The sequence below is a fragment of the Neophocaena asiaeorientalis genome, unplaced genomic scaffold, assembly GCF_003031525.2.
Source record: "Neophocaena asiaeorientalis asiaeorientalis breed wild unplaced genomic scaffold, Neophocaena_asiaeorientalis_V1.1 scaffold254, whole genome shotgun sequence".
NCBI classification, from domain to species: Eukaryota; Metazoa; Chordata; class Mammalia; order Artiodactyla; family Phocoenidae; genus Neophocaena; species Neophocaena asiaeorientalis.
Window position 1 is genome coordinate 2963293 of NW_020174705.1, and position 23353 is coordinate 2986645.

General features: G+C 43.4%; 1 protein-coding gene across 3 annotated transcripts; it reads right to left on the bottom strand.

The window, feature by feature from the left end:
• Window positions 1–991: 991 nt before the first annotated feature.
• ZNF597 (zinc finger protein 597) lies at window positions 992–10711 on the bottom strand. Of its 3 annotated transcripts, XM_024759649.1 has the most exons (4): window positions 10586–10696; window positions 10344–10424; window positions 9334–9460; window positions 992–7339 (listed from the first exon to the last, which is right to left on the bottom strand). In XM_024759649.1, the coding sequence occupies exons 3-4, from the start codon at window positions 9368–9370 to the stop codon at window positions 6246–6248; spliced, it is 1131 nt and encodes a 376-aa protein (XP_024615417.1). In that variant the 5' UTR covers window positions 9371–9460; window positions 10344–10424; window positions 10586–10696; the 3' UTR covers window positions 992–6245. The 3 variants fall into 3 exon arrangements, with proteins under 3 accessions (XP_024615417.1, XP_024615418.1, XP_024615419.1); XM_024759650.1 differs by lacking the exon at window positions 9334–9460 and having other exon boundaries at window positions 10586–10711; XM_024759651.1 differs by lacking the exon at window positions 9334–9460 and having other exon boundaries at window positions 10514–10705.
• Window positions 10712–23353: the final 12642 nt, after the last annotated feature.

Sequence of the window (23353 nt, forward strand, 5' to 3'; positions counted from 1 at the left end):
GTATAGTTGATTTACAACATTTTGTTAGTTTCAGGTTACAGCGAAGTGATTCAGTTATACATTTTTCATTCTTTTTTAGATTATTTTCTCATATAGGTTATCACAGAATACTGAATAGAGTTCCCTGTGCTATACACACAGGTCCTTGTTGGTTATCTATCTTATATATAGGAGTGTGTGTATGTTAATCCCAAGCTCCTGATTTATCCCTACCCTCTCCCCACGTTTCCCCTTTGGTAACCGTAAGTTTGTTTTTGATACCTGTGAGTCTGTTTCTGTTTTGTAAATAAGTTCAATTGTATCATTTTTTAAAATTAGAGTCCACATATGAGTGATATCATATATTTGTCTTTCTCTGTCTTACTTCACTTAATACGATAATCTCTAGATCCATCCATGTTGCTGCAAATGGCATTATTTCGTTCTTTTTTATGGCTGAGTAATACTCCATTGGGCATGTGTTTTCATGACTCAGAGACACCAAAGGAAGATCTCTTGGGGCTTCCCTGTTGGTGCAGTGGTTGAGAGTCCGCCTGCCGATGCAGGGGACACAGGTTCGTGCCCCGGTCCGGGAAGATCCCACATGCCGCGGAACAGCTGGGCCCGTGAGCCATGGCCGCTGAGCCTGCGCGTCCGGAGCCTGTGCTCCGCAACGGGAGAGACCACAACAGTGAGAGGCCCGCGTACCGCAAAAAAAAAAAAAAAGATCTCTCTTTTGCACCTGAATACAGGCATCTAGAGTGCAGGAGAGAAGAAAAATTGGGGCTAGACATAAAGTGAGGTACTTGTAGTCATGGTCATTGAAGTGGCTAAGCTCGCTTGGGAGTTGGGGCGGGAAAGGGGGAGTGGGGACTATGGATTCAGGTGATCCCAAGATACACTCTGACCAAAAGCATGTTAGAATTTGGCTGTGGAGTACACAGAAATCAGGTGAGGAGACTGGCGCTGGTTCCAGAGAGAAGTGTCGACTTTTAAAACAACACACAACTTAAAAGTTGTCAGTCAAGTTTATTCATTGTCTTACTGAGGACTACAGCTAGGGAGACAGCCTCTCAGATAGCTCTGAGAAACTGTTCTGAAGAAATTAGATGAGGGATATATGTGATTTTGACGAAGAGGTATGCAGCACGTCCCTAGGTAGAAGGTTACTGCTATTCACAAGGAAGATATCTCAGTAATGCTTTTAGTGCTTTTCCAAGTATGGGACGATGCAAGAATCTGGGTTCATAAAATTTTCTCCTTAAAATATCTCACTCTCTGAAGGCCTGCTCTGCCAGTTTTCCCTGAGCACAGAGTGCCTCATTCCTGACCTTCGCCCTGAATTCCTTTCGGGTCGTGTTGAAGGTCAGTGACTGCAATGGCTAACGACTCAAGCCTTGCAGAACTGGACAAGCAGCGCCACTCTTTAGTTGGCAGAAGACACTCTATCCAAGACAAGTGAGAAGCTCAAAGCGTCCCTTTCAAGTTAAGAGACAAACAGGGCGAGCCCACAGCTTCGCGTTGCCAAAGTAGGGTTAGGGCCCAGGAGGTAGCGCCGGGCTCCTTTTCCCGTCACCAGTGCGAGATTCGGGATGGCCCACCCACGTAACCTTCCCGCTGGTGCGGAGGGAGAGACCAGAGGAGCCGCCCCGCAGATGCTCTCACCCGCTCCGCTCGGGTTCTGCAGAGGCCGCCTCTCGTTGGGTGGCGGAGGTGGGCCGGGAGCCTGGCCGAGCAACACGGCCTCTACAGGAACGCGCAGCTCTACAGCCGGAATAGGGCGATGGAAGTAGGCGTAGGACTTTCGATTCCCAGCCTTGTGGGCCGCTCTAGCGCGTCTCGTCTCGTTGGTGTTTCCGCCGGCCTGCGCTGTCGGTGGCCGAGCGCCGCAAGGTCTCCCAGGCCTCGCAAAGCCTTCTGGGAGCCTTACTCCACGAGTCCTCAGCTCCAACCCCCGCTCCGGACGGCGGCCCACGCAGGGCTTTGGTGGCCTGCGTGGCCGGAGGTATAGCCGTCGTGGAGCAAAGACTGGAAGGGAAGATGACGTCTAATGCCGTCTCCCGGGAGCTGTGCTGGAGTTTTCTTCTGACTTCCGGCGAGCAAAAGATTTTACCTCCATTATTAAATGGCCGAAGTCACTCATTAACCCCTTCCAAGCCACAATCCGGCCACACAATGTCACATCTCATTGGTATCTCAAACTACTAAAGTGTAAAAAAAAAATTTAAAGTTCACTTCATCGTCATCATCATAAAAAAACATTTATTAGATGCCAAATTGCACATCAGACAGTAATCACTGCCCAGTGAGAGCTTGAACTCTAGAGCTAAGACTGATGAGAATACACCAAAAACTGTAAAATCCAAACATTAAACAAACAGCACAAGTGCCTCCAACAAACATATTACTTCTAAGGTATCCAAAGGAACTAGAGATTGCAGCATATTCTCAGGTTTATATAACTATATTTATATCATATCCCCACACTCCCTAGATTGTTAATACAAGGAAGGCTGTCAAAAAATAAGACAAAACACCTGTAGTCAGGCCGTGAAAAGATGGATAATGGTCATCCTGATATCAGATCAATAGCTCTAGCTACAAAACTAAAACAGATGAATATAAACACTTCTAATGAAGATTATTTAGTTACTTTTTAAACAGATGTCCAAGCAAAAACACTTTCCAACGGAAATCCTATAGGCTTAACAAGTTTAATGAACTTTCAAATAGACTCTTTATTCAGATAAACTATAACCTGCTTAGTACACATATGCAGTAAATTGGCAGATTACTTTGAGCAAAATCTGCAGTATCAGATTGTATGATATGCTGCAGTCATCAGAACAATGCCACTTAATTATATGGAATCACAGGAGTCAAAGACTCAGAACAGCATTTGCTGTGAAATGTCACTTATTTTTAGTTTTAACTCCCTGAATTACTGGGTTAGTCATTTTCTATGTTAAATGCAGAGATGTGAATAGACTATTACCTACTGCAACAACGCTGTAAACAAAACTATTTTGAGTTCAACTCCTTCAAGAATAACAATTAAATTCCACAGTTTCTTTAATTACAAAATGTAAACTGTTAACATCTGCATGCTATTGGAATAATGCTGTTTCATCAATGATGTATGTTAGAGAACCTGATAGTCCAGCAATCACATTAAGGACTTTAATACACATTTTCATCACTGCATCAACAACAAAACCAAAGAAATTTGTTCAACAATTGAATTCTTCAGTACAAACTTTTCACTCTGCCTGTGTCAACATCCATGCTGCAAAATGTTGTGAACCAACTGTTCCTAGCAATAAACTCCTGCATTTAGTTTTTCATCCCTATATTAACTTTCATCCAAGTAATCATTGAAAGTAACATGGTAGGCTAATGATGTCTCTGAATTAATGACCATCTGTGGAATCTGTCAGTTAACACTGTAAATAGAAGGTGAAAAATCCATCTGCATAAAACCAGCATGGGTCTCACTGATGAATACTGACCGCTTCCTTCAACTCCTTGGGCTCAGAGCAGCTCGAATTACAGGTGCAAGTGCACAATAAAGCAACAACTGAAAAGATGCCTCTTTCACAGTAGCTGACACTCAGGGATTTTTTTTCCTCCGCATAACAATCATTAACAATATTACACCAAAAAGGCATTTTAATTATACTCATGTATATATTAATGTCTTTGTAAAAGATATTTTTCTAATCTCTTATGGAGGTTTGGCATAATCTTCCAAAATCTAGAAAATAAAAATGTAAAAACTGAAGTTAATTGTGAAGAAAACCTCATCTGGAAAGGTAACTTCCCATGCTGAGTGCAGAACGTCATTTATGGTATGAATTTTCACCTTCCCCTGTACTTTCTTAGGAGCAAAGGAAAGGATGACAGCTTCCATGTTTCAGGTCAGCGCCACTCTGTCCAAATGCCTTCTAAAATAGTCTTCTCTACTTCTTTCTGCAGCAACTCTGCTACTAGGGACCTCTTTCCCAATTTCATCCCCGACCCTGCAACTCTTCAGTTAACTGAAATATGGGAGCCCCTACTATGTGCCAATGGTACACTGTGCCAGCTGCTCCCACGGAAGGCAGAAGCAGGAAAGCAGGGAGGCCGTACTTTATGATATTTAGCAAAGGTCTTTATATCCCAGAGCTGGCTGATAAGAAACCTAACTGGAGACCATCTTTCTACACAATTCTAAACACCTCAGACAGAGAGACTTGCTGAAGAAGAACCTATAGGAGACCTCACTTTTTTATTTGAGACCCCAAAGGCCCGGCAGACTGGTGTCCTGTATCCTAAGAGTGGAGACATCGGAAACAATGAGCCAAGTGTGACCTTGACATACAGAGCACAGGGTCTCAACTGTGGATCTGCGAACAAGAAGCAAAAGAAGAAGGAGGAAAAGGGGGAAAGGAGTGGGTGAGCTGGGTTAGGGCTATTGGTTTCCCTTTTCCTCACCAACAGAGTCTTCCTGCCTCTAATCACTGTTAAGAACTTACAGCAGTAGCCAGCACCTTTTTGTACATTCAGTTCTCAATCTGCTGTTCAGTAGAAAGACCCTACCTTCCAGGTACTACTTTCCTCCAATTAGTCCTAAAGAGGTCTATTATTACTCCTGAGGTTTCCCAATGATAATCCCATTTTAGTAAATGCCATACTTTTATACCATTTATATAGAATAAGACCATTCTCACATCCCAATCAAAAACCCCTTTAAATGCTGCTTTGCTGATAGGTATACAATTTTGTTTTAAAGAGAAATTCCACATGAATGTAACATTTACAAGATCCCCTGGTTCTTTAACATTAATAACCATTCCATTTAACAATATTTTGCTCCAGTATTTACATGTAACAGCAGTATCTAAAGACCTATATATTTTCAAGTATTTTGATTAAGCTCTAACAATTTTCTATATGTATCTTTCTTTGGATATGAGGAAGAAAAACTTTTTTCTTAAACCAAACTCAACTAAAACCTAAACTAAACTAAAACTATACTCTGTAGAGTTTGCAATCTGATTATAGGGATGGAGTTTGAACCTCAAGTCCTGAACAGTCTTTCAGTTGCTTTGTAACCATATACGTAAGTCAGGCTTGGGATGAAGCACTAAGGGAGTGAAGCACGTGCACAGGGTAGCCTCCATGATAACCATCCTCACCCACCGATCTCAGTCCCCCAGCTGCCTGCAGTTTTAACATGTGGTGCAAATGCCAACATATAATGCAGTGTCGCTGAACACATGGCCTCTGACAGCAGAGACCAGAGGTTAAATGCTGGCTTCAGCACGTTGCTACTTTTGTGTCTTGGGCAATGTACTGATTGTACCCTCCATGGGCTCTACTTACTCATCTACGAAACGACGATAGTCCTTTTCTGTCAGATTTATTCTGAAGATTAAATTAAATAATATACCTGAAGTATTGAGCATGCACACTAAACATGGGTTACTGTTATTCATAGCAAGGCAGGTAATGTGCTTAGGTAGAGACTTGGAGGTAAATCCTCTTAGAGAGAAGCAAGTACCTTTCCATTGCTCAAGTCCAGGCACCAGAAAGGGCTGTAGTCAGATTGCTAAAATTCCTTCCAAACACTTGAATCACAAAGGCCAGTGGCATCAGATCTGAGAATGGATACTAACTTCACGGATACTAACAGCCACCTCGACACTAACTAGTCCAACCCATTTGGGAACACTTCACATGGAGGGAAAAAAGCTTCCAAACCCCTCCAGAAATTCATATGTAAAACAATAATCTCATAGAAACATTACATTCTGATTGTTACAGCAAAAAAAAAAAGTATAAAATATAAAGGTACTTACTTTCCTAGATCCTAGATCTGCAGAACTAGCAAACAATAAATAAATTTGCCTTCTAAAACTTACTTAAAAATCATGTAAACAAAATTAAAAGAACTCTAGCAATAACCTTCATTTTAGTGAAAACTGAATTTTTTTTTAATAAGTTCTGTATCTTTCTCCGGCTCATACAAATGGAATCTGCATAGTAACTGAGCTACTGAGTTAGAATTCTGGCTTTGTTCAGTAGCTGTGACACTGACTATACTTCCTCGATTATAAAACAGAAATCACGGTGCCTAAATCAAGATTGTGGTGAAAATTAAATGATATATTACATGGAATGTGTGTAAAATGCTTAGCACAGTACCTGGCACATAAAGGATAATTGTGCCCCAGTTTTCAGTATAAATACTGAGAAGCACAAGCATTAATGAAAACTTGCTATATTTACGTGGTGTTTTGCGCATGGGTTTGCTGATGGACAATGAGATGTGTTTTCAACCTGAAACTTTTCCCACACGTGGTACATTTAAAAGGTTTTCCTGTGTGGTTCTGGTGGCATGCAAGCTCTGAGTCCAAAATAAAACATTCTGCACAGGGTTTGCATTTATGGGGCTTTTCCCCTCTGTGAATGCTTTGATGGGAGATAAGCTCAGAGATACGAAGAAAGGTCAGTGAACACTCAGGACGCTTTAAGGGTTCGAATTTTGAGAACGAAAGCAAATTTTCCCCACAGTCGCTGCAGTGTTCAGGGTTGTCCTCATGGCCCCACTCGGGGAGGGCCAAGTGCGAGGGCTGCCCAAAGCATTTCCTGCTCGGACTGCATGGCTGCTGGCTGGCTGACCCGTGCCTTTTCTCAGGCAAAGCCAGATTTGTTTTCTGACCAAAATATTTACCACAGGCTTTTTTGGCAGTGTGGGTTTTCTGATGCTGTGCCAATCCTGGGAGCCACATGAAACCTCTTTCACATATGCCACAGGTGTAGGGTTTCTCCTTTACATGGATATTCATGTGCCGAGACAGATGTGAGTGCTGGCGGAAGCCGCCGCCGCACTCGGCACACTTAAACGGTTTCTCGCCAGTGTGGATTCGCTGGTGTGTTCTCAAGTTGGCTCTGTGATTGAAAATCTTCCCCCAGTCACCACATTTATACTTTTTCTCTCCTGAATGCGTTTTCTGATGCAAAACAAGGTATGAGCTATCACTGAAGCTTTGGTCACATTCAGGACACTTGTATGAATGTTTGGCTTCTTCCCCAGGAAATTCAAGAATTTCAGAAAGTGCTCTGGTTCCTAAACACTGAGATAGTTCTATCAAAGGGGTGTGGTTTTCAATGGTAACTAAAAGGCTTATGAAACTTTTCTTGCAAGCAGGAGTTCTACCTGACATTTTCCTTTCAAGGTTTCCAACTCCATGCTCAGAGGATTTTTCTGGGTAATAGACAAGGGGCACAGCAATGGAGTATTTTTCTAGGGCAAGCTCTTCAAGTCCAATAGATTCTAGCCTTAGTTTCTGATTAATCTCAATCTTGCCTTCTCCTCCTGTTGATAAAAACAAAACAAAGCAAAACATAAACACCCTCAAGTAGTACTGGGGAAAGAACAAACTAGTTACACAGAGGACCAGGAAGCTGTGGGATGGCTGACAAAACTCAGGCCTGCCCAAAAGCATTAGTTTTTAATATTTTCCCAAATATTCTTTTTTTTTTTTTTTTTTTTAATCTCAATCTTGCCTTCTCCTCCTGTTGATAAAAACAAAACAAAGCAAAACATAAACACCCTCAAGTAGTACTGGGGAAAGAACAAACTAGTTACACAGAGGACCAGGAAGCTGTGGGATGGCTGACAAAACTCAGGCCTATCCCCTGCATCGGCAGGCGGACTCTCAACCACTGCGCCACCAGGGAAGCCCCCAAATAGTCTTAATTTATAAAGCCAATATATTAATCCAAAAGGGATCTTTCCTTCCAAAGCAACAGCCCTATGACTGCCCCAGCTCACTGCCTGGAAAGGGTTTCTGGGCTGCAGGGCAGTGTGTGGAAATCCAGTCTTCAGTGGTTTTGCTGATTCGAGGAGACCGAGTTCAGGAATGCCAAGGCTGCTAGAATTTGACAGCAAAATACCAGAGAAGAGGCAGATGCCCAGGCAGAGACCTCTGGGCATCTAGATGGGGTCCCCTTAAGACTCTGGCTGCATATTAATCTGTAAATACATCTAAGGAAACTACCCCAGGTCAGGGAAAGAACCACCAGAAAGGAATAGAAAGAGCAATCTCCAGAATTCACATAATAGTTCATGCTCCCACCAGCCAAAATGGAAAGACTCCCTACCACACAGAGCATCAGGCAGTATGCTTAGAAAGACACTGCCTTAGCAGCAGGCCACATCAGCCCTAGATTAAAGACTGCTCTGAACACACCCTAACAAAGCAAAAAGCAAGCCTTGAAAGGATAATATTGATCCCAAGTAACTTACTGATAAATTAGCACCTTACCCCAAAGTCAAAAATTGTTTTGAAAATACAGCAACAGCCAGCATACAACAACATAAAACTCACAATGTCCAACATCCAATCAAAAATTACAAGGCATGTAAAGAAGCAGAAAAATATGACCCATGACTAGGAGCAAAATCAATCAACAAAAGCAGACCCAGAAATGACACAGATGATAAAACTAGTAGAAAGAATGTTTAAAGAGCTATTATAAATATGCTTCACATGTTCAAGAAGGTAGAGGAAAACAACACGATGAAGACAGAAGTAGATAATATAAAATGTGAGTTCTGGGAAAGTTCAAACAGTTAACCCTAGTCAAGGATCCTTGACTAGGATAAAATGACTAATGTTTCTACATTATAGTTCCTCTTAGATGAGAAACACATACCATCTGCTTAAGATTAAAGCGATTTCCAAATTTAAAAAATTTTTAATTTTTTAATTTATTTATATTTTGGGTCCTTGCTGCTGCGCACCGGCTTTCTCTAGTTGCAAGAGTGGGGGCTGCTTTTCATTGTGGTGCGCGGGCTTATTGTTGTGGCTTCTCTTCATTGCGGAGCACGGGCTCTAGGCATGCGGGCTTTAGTAGTTGTGGCTCGTGGGCTCTAGAGCACAAGCTCAGTAGTTGTGGCACACAGGCTTAGTTGCTTTGTGGCATGTGGAATATTCCCAGACCAGGGCTCGAAACCATGTCCCCTGCTTTGGCAGGTGGATTCTTAACCACTGCATCACCAGGGAAATCCCTAAATCTTTTTTGCCCTGCTGCATGGCTTGCATGGGATCTTAGTTCCCTGTCCGGGGCTCCTGGCAGTGAAAGCACCGAGCCCTAACCACTGGACCGTCAGGGACTTGCCAATTTTTGCCTTTTAAGAATCAACTCACCCTTTGAAAATTGCACTCTCATGCAAGTTCTTGTCATGTCCACATAAATCACTCAGGGATAGGTCCCACTCCCCCATACCAACATGTGGATAAGATATGCAATCCTAATCCTAGAAATGACCAAAGTTCAAAAATGCAGGAAAAACAACTATGTTACCCATCAAGGCCATATCCTCCAAACACCCCTGTGGCATGTCTCTGCCGCGGGACCTCTGGGCAGGGTGCTGACTCACACACTCCTCTTGAGAAAAATATACAGCCAGGTCCTCAAACAGCACTGGCCCCTGAAACAACACGAGAGCCCATCTCAGGACAAGAAGCTGGAAAGCTACCCCCTTACTCAGTCTGGGAAGGCTGAGAAGAGCTAGAAACATCAGAGGCAAGGGAGAAAAGGGCTTGGTGTAAAAGGTCCCTGAGTGCTGCCGAGGGGGTATGAATGGGTTCTGAGGTCTGGAGGTGGGGATTAGGAAGGAGAGAGTAAAAATGCACCACTGGAGATAGTGGTATAAGGACCAAAACGGTAAACTGGGAGAAGTTCTAGAAGAGCCTATTAGAAGAGAAAAGATGAGGGAACAACTCTCAGGGAACCATTAAGGAAACCATTACGTAGGGATGCTCTAAGGGAAAGGAGAAGACTGAGCAGCCCGGGAAGAATCATGACAGGACAGGAGGTCCAGTGTTCTCCCAACATCCTTCCCTTTGCTGGTCCCTCTCCTTCTTCTTGGTCACACTCATGGCTAAGCTCACTGCAGCATCATATTCAGGCCTATTCCTCCTTCCCTAAGTTTACCAAAGGTATAAATCAATAGAGCTCTGGTGTGATTAAGAATCACCTGGGGTTTCTGTTTGTTTCTGTTTATTCAACAGGTGTGGAATGAAGCTTAGAAATCTTTAAGTTTGAGCAGCATTCCAGAAAGACACTTTGAGGTACCCTGTAATAGCCTTCTCCAATGGGCCCTGCTCCCAATTGGTGGTTCTAAAAGGAAGGCTCTGATAAGCCATTTCTCCTATATGCCTGGTAGGAACAAAGACAGCTTGGTGAAAGGGCTCTCTGGGGATCAGGACCCCTCGCATCATGGGCATGCCTCACCCTCCTCCAAAAGAGGCCAGGCAGAGGCCAGAAAGGAGCGACCGGAACTTGGACCGAGAGAAGGGACCCGGTCTCACCTGGGCCCCGGTTGTAGAGTGTGGATGCCATCTTGAGGAGTGGTAGTGTTTTCAAGTCGCCACAGGGACTTCGGAACAGATCTTGGAAGGGAGAAAATAGTACTTGGAGGGGCCAATTCGGCTGCCAAGCTCCTCCACGTACCCCCTCGCATCCCCACACCCTTTAAGACCTGAGCCTATGACTCCTCTCCCCGGCCCAGCCTCGTAAAGGCCGACTCCCGGGCCGGCCGGGCCCCACTTACGGCTCCGAGACTAAAGATCTCAGGAAGCCTCCCGCTAACCAGGCTACAGCAACAGAAAGCGACGCCCAGCCGAGACTCGAGACCGAGAGACGCCGCCACCGTTAGCCTCCCACGCTCCCATGCTCCCCTACGCCGGACCTGCCGGGAAAGCCGCCGGATGCGGCCGGCCCCCATGCGCAGCTCTGCCTCTGATTGGCTAGCGTGACCTAGGAGGGGGCAGGTCCTTTTAAGTGTTGACCAATCGGGCGCCTTAACGGAGAACCTCCCTCCCCCGGCTCACCCGGCATTCTGGGAGATGTAGTTTTCCCTCAGTTTTTCCAAGCATTTCCGGTTCCGCTGTCTGGGTCTCCCCCGTGAGCTTCGTGCCCACAGACCTGGTGAAGTGGAGCGTTAGGGAAACCACGGAGGGACGTAATGTTTCAGGGAAGAAGGAAAGCAAGTAGACGGAGAGAATCCGGAACCTGAAGATTATCGGTACTGAAATGTGGGTTCGGCCAGCAGTACCCTGTGGGTCCAAAACTTTGGTCCGGCCGAGGTGAGATGCCTGAGTGGCCAGGAATGCGGGTCCTAGTCTTAGCCTGAGTAGTCCGCTGTGTCTTGGTTGGGCTGCGGGGCCATGGAATGTAAAGGGGTGTCTTCTGGGTGGACAAAGTTCAGGTCGGCGCAGGCCGGTTGCTCGTCTCCAACGCAGTGTATTCTAGGGGCATTGTGACCGGCGACTGCAGCCCAACCTATCCATATCAGGCTTGGAGCCACAGCGGACTTCAAGCGGTAGTAGAGCCATCGGATTGCTTCGCGGGACGTTGTAGGCCTCTTAATACCTCCCATTCGACCTGCCCCATTGCCACATATTTTCCACTTTACTGGTATTGGGTGCCGTGATGTAGGGATTTGGAATTAGAAAATTGAGCTGCTTCCGCAGCTTTGCCACTAATTGCTTGTGTCATTTTGGCCTATATACAACTTTAATTTCCTCAGCTGCAAAGAGCTCAGAAGCCTCTCCTCAGAGGGTAGTTTCAAAGAAATTGTCAGTTTACAAAGGTGTCTGAAAAAACAAGGGTGATATTTACCTTAATAGAAAATTCTGAATACGTCTCAATATATTTTCTTATTCTTGCGCCAGGCATGTTCCTGTACCTAAAAGGTCACTCAAGGAGTGGTTGCATATTAATTGAAACAATATTATCAGAGTTGACAAAATAAGTAACGGGATTTGGTGGAATATCAGATAGGATAGTTTCAGCTGCAAGTAACAGAAAACCCAACAAAATGTTCAAAGTTAGGGCAGTTATAGGTTGATTAATTCAATGGTGTAATGACACCATCATGGTCCCAATACTTCCATATTTCTCCTCTGCCATCCTTAGCATGTTGGGGAAGATGGCAATGGAATCCACGTAATACATGCAGGCAAGCATTGTGTCATGTACCAAACCTAAACCAATCATTATCAAGGGTAAAAAGACTAGCTACTGTATTGGTTTTCACCCATCATGGTTCACCTCCAGGGGACCCAGTCTCTCCTGACCATCTGCCTGCACAAAATCAGGGCTCTGTTGGAAAATAAAAAGAAGGACGAAGAATAGACAGGTTAACTAACAGTATCTGCCACAAGTGACATCTTGACAGGTAGAGCTAGGCCTTGTGGGGATGGGTCACAAAAGAGGTATCTGGGGGTCCCAGGAGGAAGGAAAAAGGTGCTGAAAGGGCAGGTGGAAGAATGATAAAGACAAACTTTCCTACAGGCTAGACCAACCCAAAGTGTAAATGTTGAAGAAGAGCTAATGGCCTGGTACATGTTCACCATGTAATCACAGTGCTGTTCAAGTAGACCTCTTTCCCCTCTTCCTTTGTACTTAATTTTATGGTATTCTTACGTCAGAGATATCTCATTTGGGGCTCAGATCCTCCTGATTTTGATCTATGGCCCTTTCACCAAGAACAAGTGGCTCTAATGGCCCTTTACTTTGAATCCTGTTCTCATTATTACAAAGAGATAAACCCAGTTTCCAATGACTAGAAGTTAAGCCTGTGGTATTAACTCACTAGGTAACCGGAGAGTTATCTTTGAAACAGGAGAGGAAACAAAATCTTCCCTAGGCCTTCTGACTACCAAAACTAAACAAGTAGATCCAGAAAGAAGCAGCTTCGGGCTTCCCTGGTGGCACAGTGGTTGAGAATCTGCCTGCTAATGCAGGGGACACAGGTTCGAGCCCTGGTCTGGGAGGATCCCACATGCCGCGGAGCAACTAGGCCCGTGAGCCACAACTACTGAGCCTGCGTCTCTGGAGCCTGTGCTCTGCAACAAGAGAGGCCGCGATAGTGAGAGGCCTGCGCAACGCGATGAAGAGTGGCCCCCGCTTGCCACAACTAGAGAAAGCCCTCGCACAGAAACGAAGACCCAACACAGCAAAAATAAATAACTAAACTCCTATCCCCAACATCTAAAAAAAAAAAGAAGAAGAAGCTTGAAAGCTTGATCTTGCTTAAAGGAAAGAGATGAGATACAAAGTCTATGATAGATCAAGATTGAAAGAATAAGACTGAATTATATACCTAACTTGATTTTTTATTTATTTATTTTTCTAACTTGATTTTTTAAAAATCAGAGGTGCTTGACCATATATCCATTAGAAGTTCAAGTGACAGATTTTAATCATCCAAACTTAAAAATTCTTCTGCCACAACCCTTTGACAAGATTCTTCATTTCAGCCCCTAACATACCAATAATAATAATAATCTGTATGTATTAAAATTCTTTCCATAGCCAAATATCTGCTTTCTCTCTGAAGATCACATCATCTTTTTTAAAATTAACTTATTATTACAAAACAGTATATGTACATTTTAGAAAGTTAGAAAATACAGATAAAAAAATACAAGATAAATGCACCACATTCTTATCACCCAGACGTTATCACTATTTATTGTTAAGTATATATTTTTTCCTTGGTAATTTTATTTTTTTTGTTTGTTTGTTTGTTTGTTTTTTTGGGCGCGCAGGCTCAGCGGCCATGGCTCACGGGCCCAGCCGCTCCGCGGCATGTGGGATCCTCCAGGACCGGGGCACAAACCTGTGTCCCCTGCATCGGCAGGCGGACTCTCAACCACTGCGCCACCAGGGAAGCCCCTCCTTGGTAATTTTAAACATGACTTCCAGAATGAATTACTCACTACGTTTGGTGTTATTTTGGCCATGCTGCGCAGCTTGCGGGATCTTGGTTCCCAGACCAGGGGTCAGACCTGGTCCCCAGCAGTGAAAGTGCTGAGTCCTAACCACTGGGCTGCCAGGGAATTCCCAGGTTTGGTGTTTTTAACATTCCCAGATGGTACTGCTTTTTAGGGTTTATTACTTAAAAATAAGTATGTCTGTTGTTCTTATAGCAGGAGTCCCCAACCCCCAGGCCGTGGACTGGTACCGGTCTGTGGCCTGTTAGGAACTGGGCCTCACAGCAGGAGGTGAGCAGGGCGTGAGCGAGCGAAGCTTCATCTGCCGCTCCACATTGCTCCCCATCGCTGGCATTATCGCCTGAACTATTCCCCAACACCGCCCCCCCAACCGCTGTTCATGGAAAAATTGTCTTCCATGAAACCGGTGTCTGAGCCCAGAAAGGTTGGGGACCACTGCTTAGAGCCTTTAGTGTATCCTTCATGAGATTTTACTACCAATGGGAAGTTGACAAGGTCTTCTTACAGTGCACCAAAGGAGTCTAGACAAGCAAGAATAATCTTTTTTCCCGACTTCAGCAAGAGGCTTTTCTCATAAGTATCCAAAATGCCTGACTGAGCAGTTAGAAAGCTGAGTTCACTAGTTTGTCTCTAATTGGGGAATGATGGCTGTAGGTCATGCCTGCAGGTTTTACTTTCACCAAGAATAAGAGGCTCTCATGATTTGAAGCTAGGATCACCTCTAGCTGGGCAGGAGTTCCTTCATCAGAAAGAAGTCAGGGCTCTAAAATGTACCCCCAGTATGTTAATCCCATTACCAGAAAGTGGCTTTGCTCCATATCAACTCTAGCAGGATTCTTTTTCAGTCACTGAGGCCAGAAACGCTTCCAAAGAAAAGTTCTAGATCTACTGATACTGATTAATTCTTGCAAATAGAAGCTGCAACCAGAGATTCCTGGAGGGTAATGAGATCTACAGAGAATGCAGGTTAAACACAGTGAGGACGGAGAAGAAACCATGGGTTGGATAGTAGGTTAGAGGACTATGTGCTCAGATAATTCATTTTCCCCGAAAAGGCCTATCAGATTGAGAATTCTGAGATCAGACTTGTCTGAGACATTTGGCCTGGGAGTTACAGAGATGGCGTGGCCAGGAGCAAAGTGATGGCCTACCTCTTTCTCCCCTGCAGCATAAGAATGGCTGTACCTAATTCCCAGGTTTGGTGTTTTTAACATTCCCAGATGGTACTGCTTTTTAGGGTTTATTACTTAAAAATAAGTATGTCTGTTGTTCTTATAGCAGGAGTCCCCAACCCCCAGGCCGTGGACTGGTACCGGTCTGTGGCCTGTTAGGAACTGGGCCTCACAGCAGGAGGTGAGCAGGGCGTGAGCGAGCGAAGCTTCATCTGCCGCTCCACATTGCTCCCCATCGCTGGCATTATCGCCTGAACTATTCCCCAACACCGCCCCCCCAACCGCTGTTCATGGAAAAATTGTCTTCCATGAAACCGGTGTCTGAGCCCAGAAAGGTTGGGGACCACTGCTTAGAGCCTTTAGTGTATCCTTCATGAGATTTTACTACCAATGGGAAGTTGACAAGGTCTTCTTACAGTGCACCAAAGGAGTCTAGACAAGCAAGAATAATCTTTTTTCCCGACTTCAGCAAGAGGCTTTTCTCATAAGTATCCAAAATGCCTGACTGAGCAGTTAGAAAGCTGAGTTCACTAGTTTGTCTCTAATTGGGGAATGATGGCTGTAGGTCATGCCTGCAGGTTTTACTTTCACCAAGAATAAGAGGCTCTCATGATTTGAAGCTAGGATCACCTCTAGCTGGGCAGGAGTTCCTTCATCAGAAAGAAGTCAGGGCTCTAAAATGTACCCCCAGTATGTTAATCCCATTACCAGAAAGTGGCTTTGCTCCATATCAACTCTAGCAGGATTCTTTTTCAGTCACTGAGGCCAGAAACGCTTCCAAAGAAAAGTTCTAGATCTACTGATACTGATTAATTCTTGCAAATAGAAGCTGCAACCAGAGATTCCTGGAGGGTAATGAGATCTACAGAGAATGCAGGTTAAACACAGTGAGGACGGAGAAGAAACCATGGGTTGGATAGTAGGTTAGAGGACTATGTGCTCAGATAATTCATTTTCCCCGAAAAGGCCTATCAGATTGAGAATTCTGAGATCAGACTTGTCTGAGACATTTGGCCTGGGAGTTACAGAGATGGCGTGGCCAGGAGCAAAGTGATGGCCTACCTCTTTCTCCCCTGCAGCATAAGAATGGCTGTACCTGGAGGGACGGGGGACTGAGCCAGCCGGAGTGCAGAGAAGAGTTCCAGGGAGTGAGTCAAAGCCTGCTGTGTCCTACGCAAAAACTAAAAGAATACAGCAACACTAAACCTGCCCTAAAAGAAATAATTGAAAAGTCTTCCTTAAATAGAAAAGAGGCAAGGATCTATAGGAATGGGAAAATCACAATAGGAAAGGCAAATGTATAAAAGGACTGAAGATCACTTAAACAATCCAGTACATAGATTTAAAAAACAATCAAAAAAGTTTTGTAAAAGTGATAACTACAATTAACAGCAAAAGGATAAACAAGATGTAAAAGCCTACTCTGCCTTGCTGTGGATGATGCCCTCATAGTCAGAGGGAACCTACTGAAATGAAACCCATCTTGCTACTCAACATTTAAAAAATTATTAATACTGAATGATAGAGGGGGTTTAGTGAGACAAAAGCTTTTACTTTGCTGGTTGGTGGGTAAGCAAGTATACTCTTGTAAAGTAATTTGCCCCTATTGTATGCACTGTGCGGTTGAAAACTATTCATACCATTTGACTCTGTAAATTTGATTCTAAAAACCTATGTTTTAACTGAGCATCTGATTTCATTAACTATACTAAGAAATTCAAAATAACATTGGCTTAAACAAATAGAAATATATTTTTCTCCCACATACAAGCCAAGCTGGTCTGATAACTAGGCTCTGGAAAGTTGCTGGGGACCCAGGCTTCTTCTGCTTTGTGCTCCACTATCTTAGAGTGCTTCGTATCCTAAGCATGACTCTCACCCAGTATGGCTCAGTACCACACCTGCAGCCAACAGGAAGGAGAAAGGGAGGGCATGTCCCTTTCTTTTCAGGGTGGAACTTGGGAGGTTGCACCTCTCACTTCTGTTCACATTCCATTAGCTAGATCATAGTCATGTGGTCACATAACCACACCTAGCTCAAGGGAGGCTAGGAAGCATAGTATCACTCTGGTAGCCCACACCCAGCTAAAAAGCACAAGTTCTGTTACAATGAGAAAGAAGGAGGAGGTAGACACTGGGGACAGCTGGCAATAATTGCCATGTTATCCTAAGGAAATATGTTGAATATGGAAAAAGATGAATGGAAATGGATGGGAAAACATGAAGTTCATTGCAGAATTATTTACAGTAGAGAAAAATTGGAGAAAAATGACCTAATTTCTAAGTATTTTTCCTCTCAGGAGGAAAGATTGCAGCCAATTAAGATTATATATATAAGGAGTTTTTGATAACATGGGGAAATGCTTCCAATATGTTTTTTTTTTCTTTATAAATTTATTTATTTATTTATTTATCTTTGGCTGCTTTGGTTATTTGTTGCTGAGCACGGCTTTCTCTAGTTATGGCGAGTGGGGGCTACTCTTTGTTGCGGTGCGTGGACTTCTCATTGTGGTGGCTTCTCTTGTTGCAGACCACGGGCTCTAGGTGCCCGGGCTTCAGTAGTTGTGGCTCGTGGGCTCTAGAGCACAGGCTCAGTAGTTGTGGCGCACAGGCTTAGTTGCTCCGTGGCATGTGGGATCTTCCCAGACCAGGGCTCGAACCCGTGTACCCTGCATTGGCAGACAGATTCTTTTTTTTTTTTTGCAGTATGCGGGCCTCTCACTGCTGTGGCCTCTCCCGTTAAGGAGCACAGGCTCCGAACGCGCAGGCTCAGCAGCCATGGCTCACGGGCCCAGCTGCTCCGCAGCATGGGGGATCTCCCTGGACCGGGGCACGAACCCGTGTCTCCTGCATCGGCAGGCGGACTCTCAACCACTGCGCCACCAGGGAAGCCCGGCAGACGGATTCTTAATGACTGCACTACCAGGGAAGACCCCAATATAAGTTTTTAAATGGGATACCAAGTTGTATATAAAGTGCCATCATAATTATTGAAAATAGACTGAAAAGAGCAATAAGGAAACAGTAATGTTGAGTGATTATCTTTGGATGATGAGCAAAGGGTAATTTTTTCTTTTTTATACTTTTTTTCTATATTTTTCTTATTTGTTACAGTGAGTATGTATTTCTTCCATAATTAGCAGATTATTTAAGTCAGGGCTCTGGAGTGAGATTGCCTGGGTTGAAATTGCTCCTAACAGTTTAACAGCTATAACATCTTGGGTTAATTATTTAACCTCTCTAAGCCTTAGTTTCCATATCTGCAAAATAGGAGTAATGATTGTAACTGCCTCAGGTGATAATTGGGAAGATTAAATGAAAATAGGTTGCATAACACTTGCCATAAAAGAACTGCTCAAAAAGTATAAGCTTTATAATTGAAAAGGTTTCTAAATAAAACTGTTGTGTATTGGCACTTTAGCAATCAGATACATCAATGTAATCCACAGATAGCTTCCTGTAATGAGGCGTTTCCCAAGAACTTGAAAGAGGGGAATAAGGCTGAATTTTGAGAATTAAACAGGGAAAATGAAGATAAAATCATGTTTCTGCAGAAATAAGAAGTAACCTTGGGACATCCCTGGTGGTCCAGTGGTTAAGACTCTGCGATCCCAATGCAGGGGGCCCCAGTTTTATCCCTGGTCAGAGAATTAAGATACCACATCCTGCAACTAAGCCTGCGTGCCGCAACTACAGAAACCCGTGCGCTGCAACTAGAGAAGCCTGTATGCTGCAACGAAGAGCCTGTGCAGCCAAAATAAAATAAATAAATAAAAAATAACCTTAAGGAAAGCCTGGGAAGTTAAGGCGTGATTTATGGATCTGAAAAGTAATGTGTTTACAGAGCGGCCTAGTCTGAATGGAGCCAAGAGAAAGAAGAGTCAGCAAGAGTCTGGCAGCCCTCCTGGCACTGCTCAGACACAAGGAACATGGACTTGTGGGGCAAGCATTCCTGACCTTTGAGAAGGGCCTCAGTAAAAGATCTCCCTTAAGGCTCTCTTTTCTTTCCTCTTTGTACGCTGCTCACCAAGAACTTTCTGGTTAGCAGTCTAGTTTCCCAGGAACACTAAGAGAGGAGGAGGTGTCTGGAGCAGGGTTAAGAGCATTCCAGTGACTCTTGACTATAAACAAGTAAACCAGAATTTGGTTTAAGCCTCAGTCTTTTGTGAGTCTGACTGGTAAGCCCAGTCTCAGGGTACGCTGACAATAAAAATGGAGAATCAGACCGTCCCAATATACTGGCCTGACCCTCTGAGTCCAGGCTAAGTGGCCACCTCTGTCTTGGTTTTAATTGCAGCAATCAGTATCATTGTTGGTGATTCAGCTTATACACTTGCATCATTTTACACCCAAAGGGAATTTTTTTGGAAGCAAAATTTTTATTTTGCCTTGTAAAACTATTTTATTTTTTATTTTTATTTTTTGAAATTAGTTTGTATTGGGGTATAGTTGGTTTACAATGTTGTGTTAGATTCTGCTGTACAGCAAAATGAATCAGTTATACATATATCTGCTCTTTTTTAGATTCTGTTCCTAATATAGGTCATTACAGAGTACTGAGTAGACTTCCCTATGCTATACAGTAGGTTCTTATTAGTTATCTATTTTATATATAGTAGTGTATATATGTCAATCCCAATCTCCCAATTTATCCCTCCCCCCGGAAGCAAAATATTTGGTTCCTAGTTGTACTGGCTTTGATTCATGCAAATTTTTTCATTGTTTATTTTACAATACGAATGTGTTATAGCCTTTGCTTCTTTACGCTTAAGTATATCTAGAGAGATTTTTTTTTTATATTTGCCCATGTAAATCTACTTTGTGTATTTTTTTTCTTTCCCATTATGGTTTATTACAGACTATTGCATATATTTTCCTCTGGTATACAGTATAGGACCTTGTTGTTTATTTTATATATAGTAGTTTATATCTGCTAATCCCAAACTCCTAATTTATCCCTCCCCGACCCCTTTCCCCTTGGGTAATATATGCCCAGTAGTGGGATTGCTGGATCATATGGCAACTCTATTTTTAGTTTTTTAGTTTTTTGTTTTTTGTTTTTTGGTACGCGGGCCTCTCACTGCTGTGGCTTCCCCCGCTGCGGAACACAGGCTCCGGATGCGCAGGCTCAGCGGCCATGGCTCACGGGCCTAGCTGCTGCGCGGCACATGGGATCGATCCTCCCGGACCAGGGCACAAACCCGCGTCCCCTGCATCGGCAGGCGGACTCCCAACCACTGCGCCACCAGGGAAGACCTATTTTTAGTTTTTTAAGGAACCTCTGTACTGTTTTCCATAGTGGCTGCACCAATTTACCTTCCCACCAGCAGTGTAGGAGCGTTCCCTTTTCTCCACACACTCGCCAGCATTTGTTATTTGTAGTTTTGAATGATGGCCATTCTGATTGGTGTGAGGTGGTACCTCATTGTAGTTTTGATCTGCATTTCTCTCTCTCTCTCTCTCTCTCCCTTTCTTTTTTTCGGCTGTGCTGCCCTTGTGGGATCTTAGTTCCCTGACCAGGGATTGAACCTGGGCCTCGCCAAGTCCTAACTACTGGACTGCCAGGGAATTCCCTTGCATTTCTCTAGTAATTAGTGATGTTGAGCATCTTTTCATGTACCTGTTGGCCATCTGTATGTCTTCATTGGAGAAATGTCTATTTAGGTTTTCTGCGCAGTTTTTGATTGGGTTTTTGTTGTTGTTGTTATTGAGTTTGTATATTTCTATATTTTTTAAATTAAGCCCTTGTCAGTCACATCGTTTGCAGATATTTTCTCCCAGTTCGTAGATTGTCTTCTCATTTTGTTTGTGGATTCCATTTCTTCGCAAACGCTTGTAAATTTGATTAGATCCCATTTGTTTATTTTTGCTTTTATTACTACTGCCTTGGGAGACTGACCTAAGAAAACATTGCTATGATTTATGTCAGAGAATGTTTTGCCTATGTTCTTTTCTAGGAGTTTTATGGTGTCATGTCTTATATTTAAGTCTTTACACCATTTTGAGTTTATATTCGTGTATGGTGTGAGGGAGTGTTCTAACTTCATTGATTTACATGCGACTGTCCAGCTTTCCCAACACCACTTGCTTAAGAGACTGTCTTTTCTCCATTGTATATTCTTGCCTCCTTTGTTGAAGATTAATTGACTGTAGGTGTGTGGGTTTATTTCTGGGCTCTCTATTCGGTTCCATTGCTCCGTATGTCTGTTTTTGTGCCAATGCCACGCTGTTTTTGATTACTGTAGCTTTGTATTGTCTGAGGTCTGGGAAGGTTATGCCTCCAGCTTTGTTCTTTTCCCTCAGGATCCATTTGGCAATTCTGGGTCTTTTATGGTTCCATATAAATTTTAAGATTATTTTTTCTAGTTCTGTGAAAGATATCATGGGTAATTTGATAGATATCGCATTAAATCTGTAGATTGCTTTGGGTAACGTGGCCATTTTAACAATATTAATTCTTCTAATCCAAGAGCATGGGATGTCTTTACACTTCTTTGAATAATCTTCAATTTCCTTTATCAGTGTTTTATACTTCTCAGCATATAAGTCTTTCACCTCCTTGGTCAGGTTTGTTCCTAAGTATTTTATTTTTTTATGCAGTTTCAAAAGGGGTTTTTTGTTTTTTTTTTACTTTCCCTTTTTGATATTTCATTTTTAGTGTAAAGAAATGCAACAGATTTCTTATGATCCATGTAAATATTAATGAACCCATCAGAACCATGAGTCAGAACAATCCACTGCACCTCCAGCCTGTCTCCTGGAACCTTTCTCCTCTCCTGGGAGTGCTCCCAGGGAGGTCCAGAGTCCTCTCAGGCAAAGCAGATGCTAGTCAACAAGCTGACTGTCTACAGGGCTTGCCATGAAGTGGCTTGTTGATGATCTGTTTCTAGGATCCTGGAAAAATGTTTTTGGTGTCTTCCTGGAAAGACTGATTTTGGTAAGTCACCTGTCCCCCTGGGTGTCAGGAAGGTTGTGATCCAAGAGAACACATCACATCTTTAAATGAAGAACCGATTTGTTTGTTTCTTGACTTTCATCCTTCGTGGTGCCCCTGGGGAGAGAAGTTTCATTCTGCATGCTATAAAGGCCTTGGGTGGGTGTTTCATTGTAAAATGGGACAACAATACTGACTTTTCAGAGTGATTGGGAGAGTAAATGAGGACATTGAGGAAGGACTGTAGGACTGTAACACAATGTGTAGCACATAGCAGACACTTAGAAACTACATGTTCACTCAGATTACATTCAAAAAGTTCCATTATTCTGTGTAAGTGCTTCTGTTGAAACCCTCATCAAACCGTCTTGTAATCACACATCTTCTCAAAGGCAGAGAACACATCTTAGTCACTACTGGTACCCACAGCTCCCAGCATAGTGCATGGCTATCCTTAATTGAAGGAAGAAGGGAGGACAAGCATCCAGTACCCAAGCTCGGTCCTCATCTCACTCACACTTGCTTTTTATTTATGAAAATATCATATTGTCCGTGTAAATAAGATCTCTGAGAGCATGCAGAGACGCTGGTAACAGTGGAGAACTCTGTAACTCAGAGTCAGAGGGAAGGAAACTTACTTTTCATCGTATATCCTTTTGTTCTGCTTTTAAAATTTTACCATGGGCATGCATACTTCTTTTTTTAAAAAATATTTATTTATTTATTTATTTTTTGGCTGCATTGGTTCTTCATTGCTGTGTGCAGGCTTTCTCTAGTTGTGGTGAGCGGGCTTCGCATTGTGGTGGCTTCTCTTGTTGTGGAGCACAGGCTCTAGGTGCGCAGGCTTCAGTAGTTGTGGCACGCAGGCTCAGTAGTTGTGGTACACGGGTTCAGTTGCTCCGTGGCATGTGGGATCTTCCCGGCCCAGGGCTTGAACCCGTGTCCCCTGCGTTGGCAGGCGGATTCCCAACCACTGTGCCACCAGGGAAGTCCAGGGCATGCATACGTCTAAAAAAATGTTTATGTCATAAAATCCCCCCAAGTTAAACCAAAACCCAAATATGTTGGATACATCTGTAAAAATCATATAAAGATGAAATGTAAATGGTTAATAAAAATAGAAAAAAGTGATCAAACTTACTAAGAAGTACACATTAAAATAATGAGATATTTTTCCCCCTTGTAGAGTGCAGAGAGGTAAGGAGGGACGATATCCCATATTGGTGAGGATGTATGAGACAGGAGGCAATGTGGCATTTGTTTTCAAATGAAAATGAAATGTTTTCAAATTGAAATCAATTAAAAATAACCAACATTCGGGACTTCCCTCGTGGTGCAGTGGGTAAGACTCTGCCCTCCCAATGCAGGCCTGGGTTCGATCCCTGGTCAGGGAACTAGATCCCACATGCATGCCACAACTAAGAGTTCACATGCTGCAACTAAGGAGCTGGCAAGCCACAACTAAGGAGCCG

Bases quoted from the DNA above. Each gene is read 5' to 3' on its own strand.
- ZNF597 (XM_024759649.1), bottom strand. From the start codon at position 9,370: ATGCCACAGGGGTGTTTGGAGGATATGGCCTTGATGG. The intron at 7,340-9,333 runs GTAACATAGTTG...TTTTATCAACAG, and splicing joins GGAGGATATGGCCTTGATGG to GAGGAGAAGGCAAGATTGAG.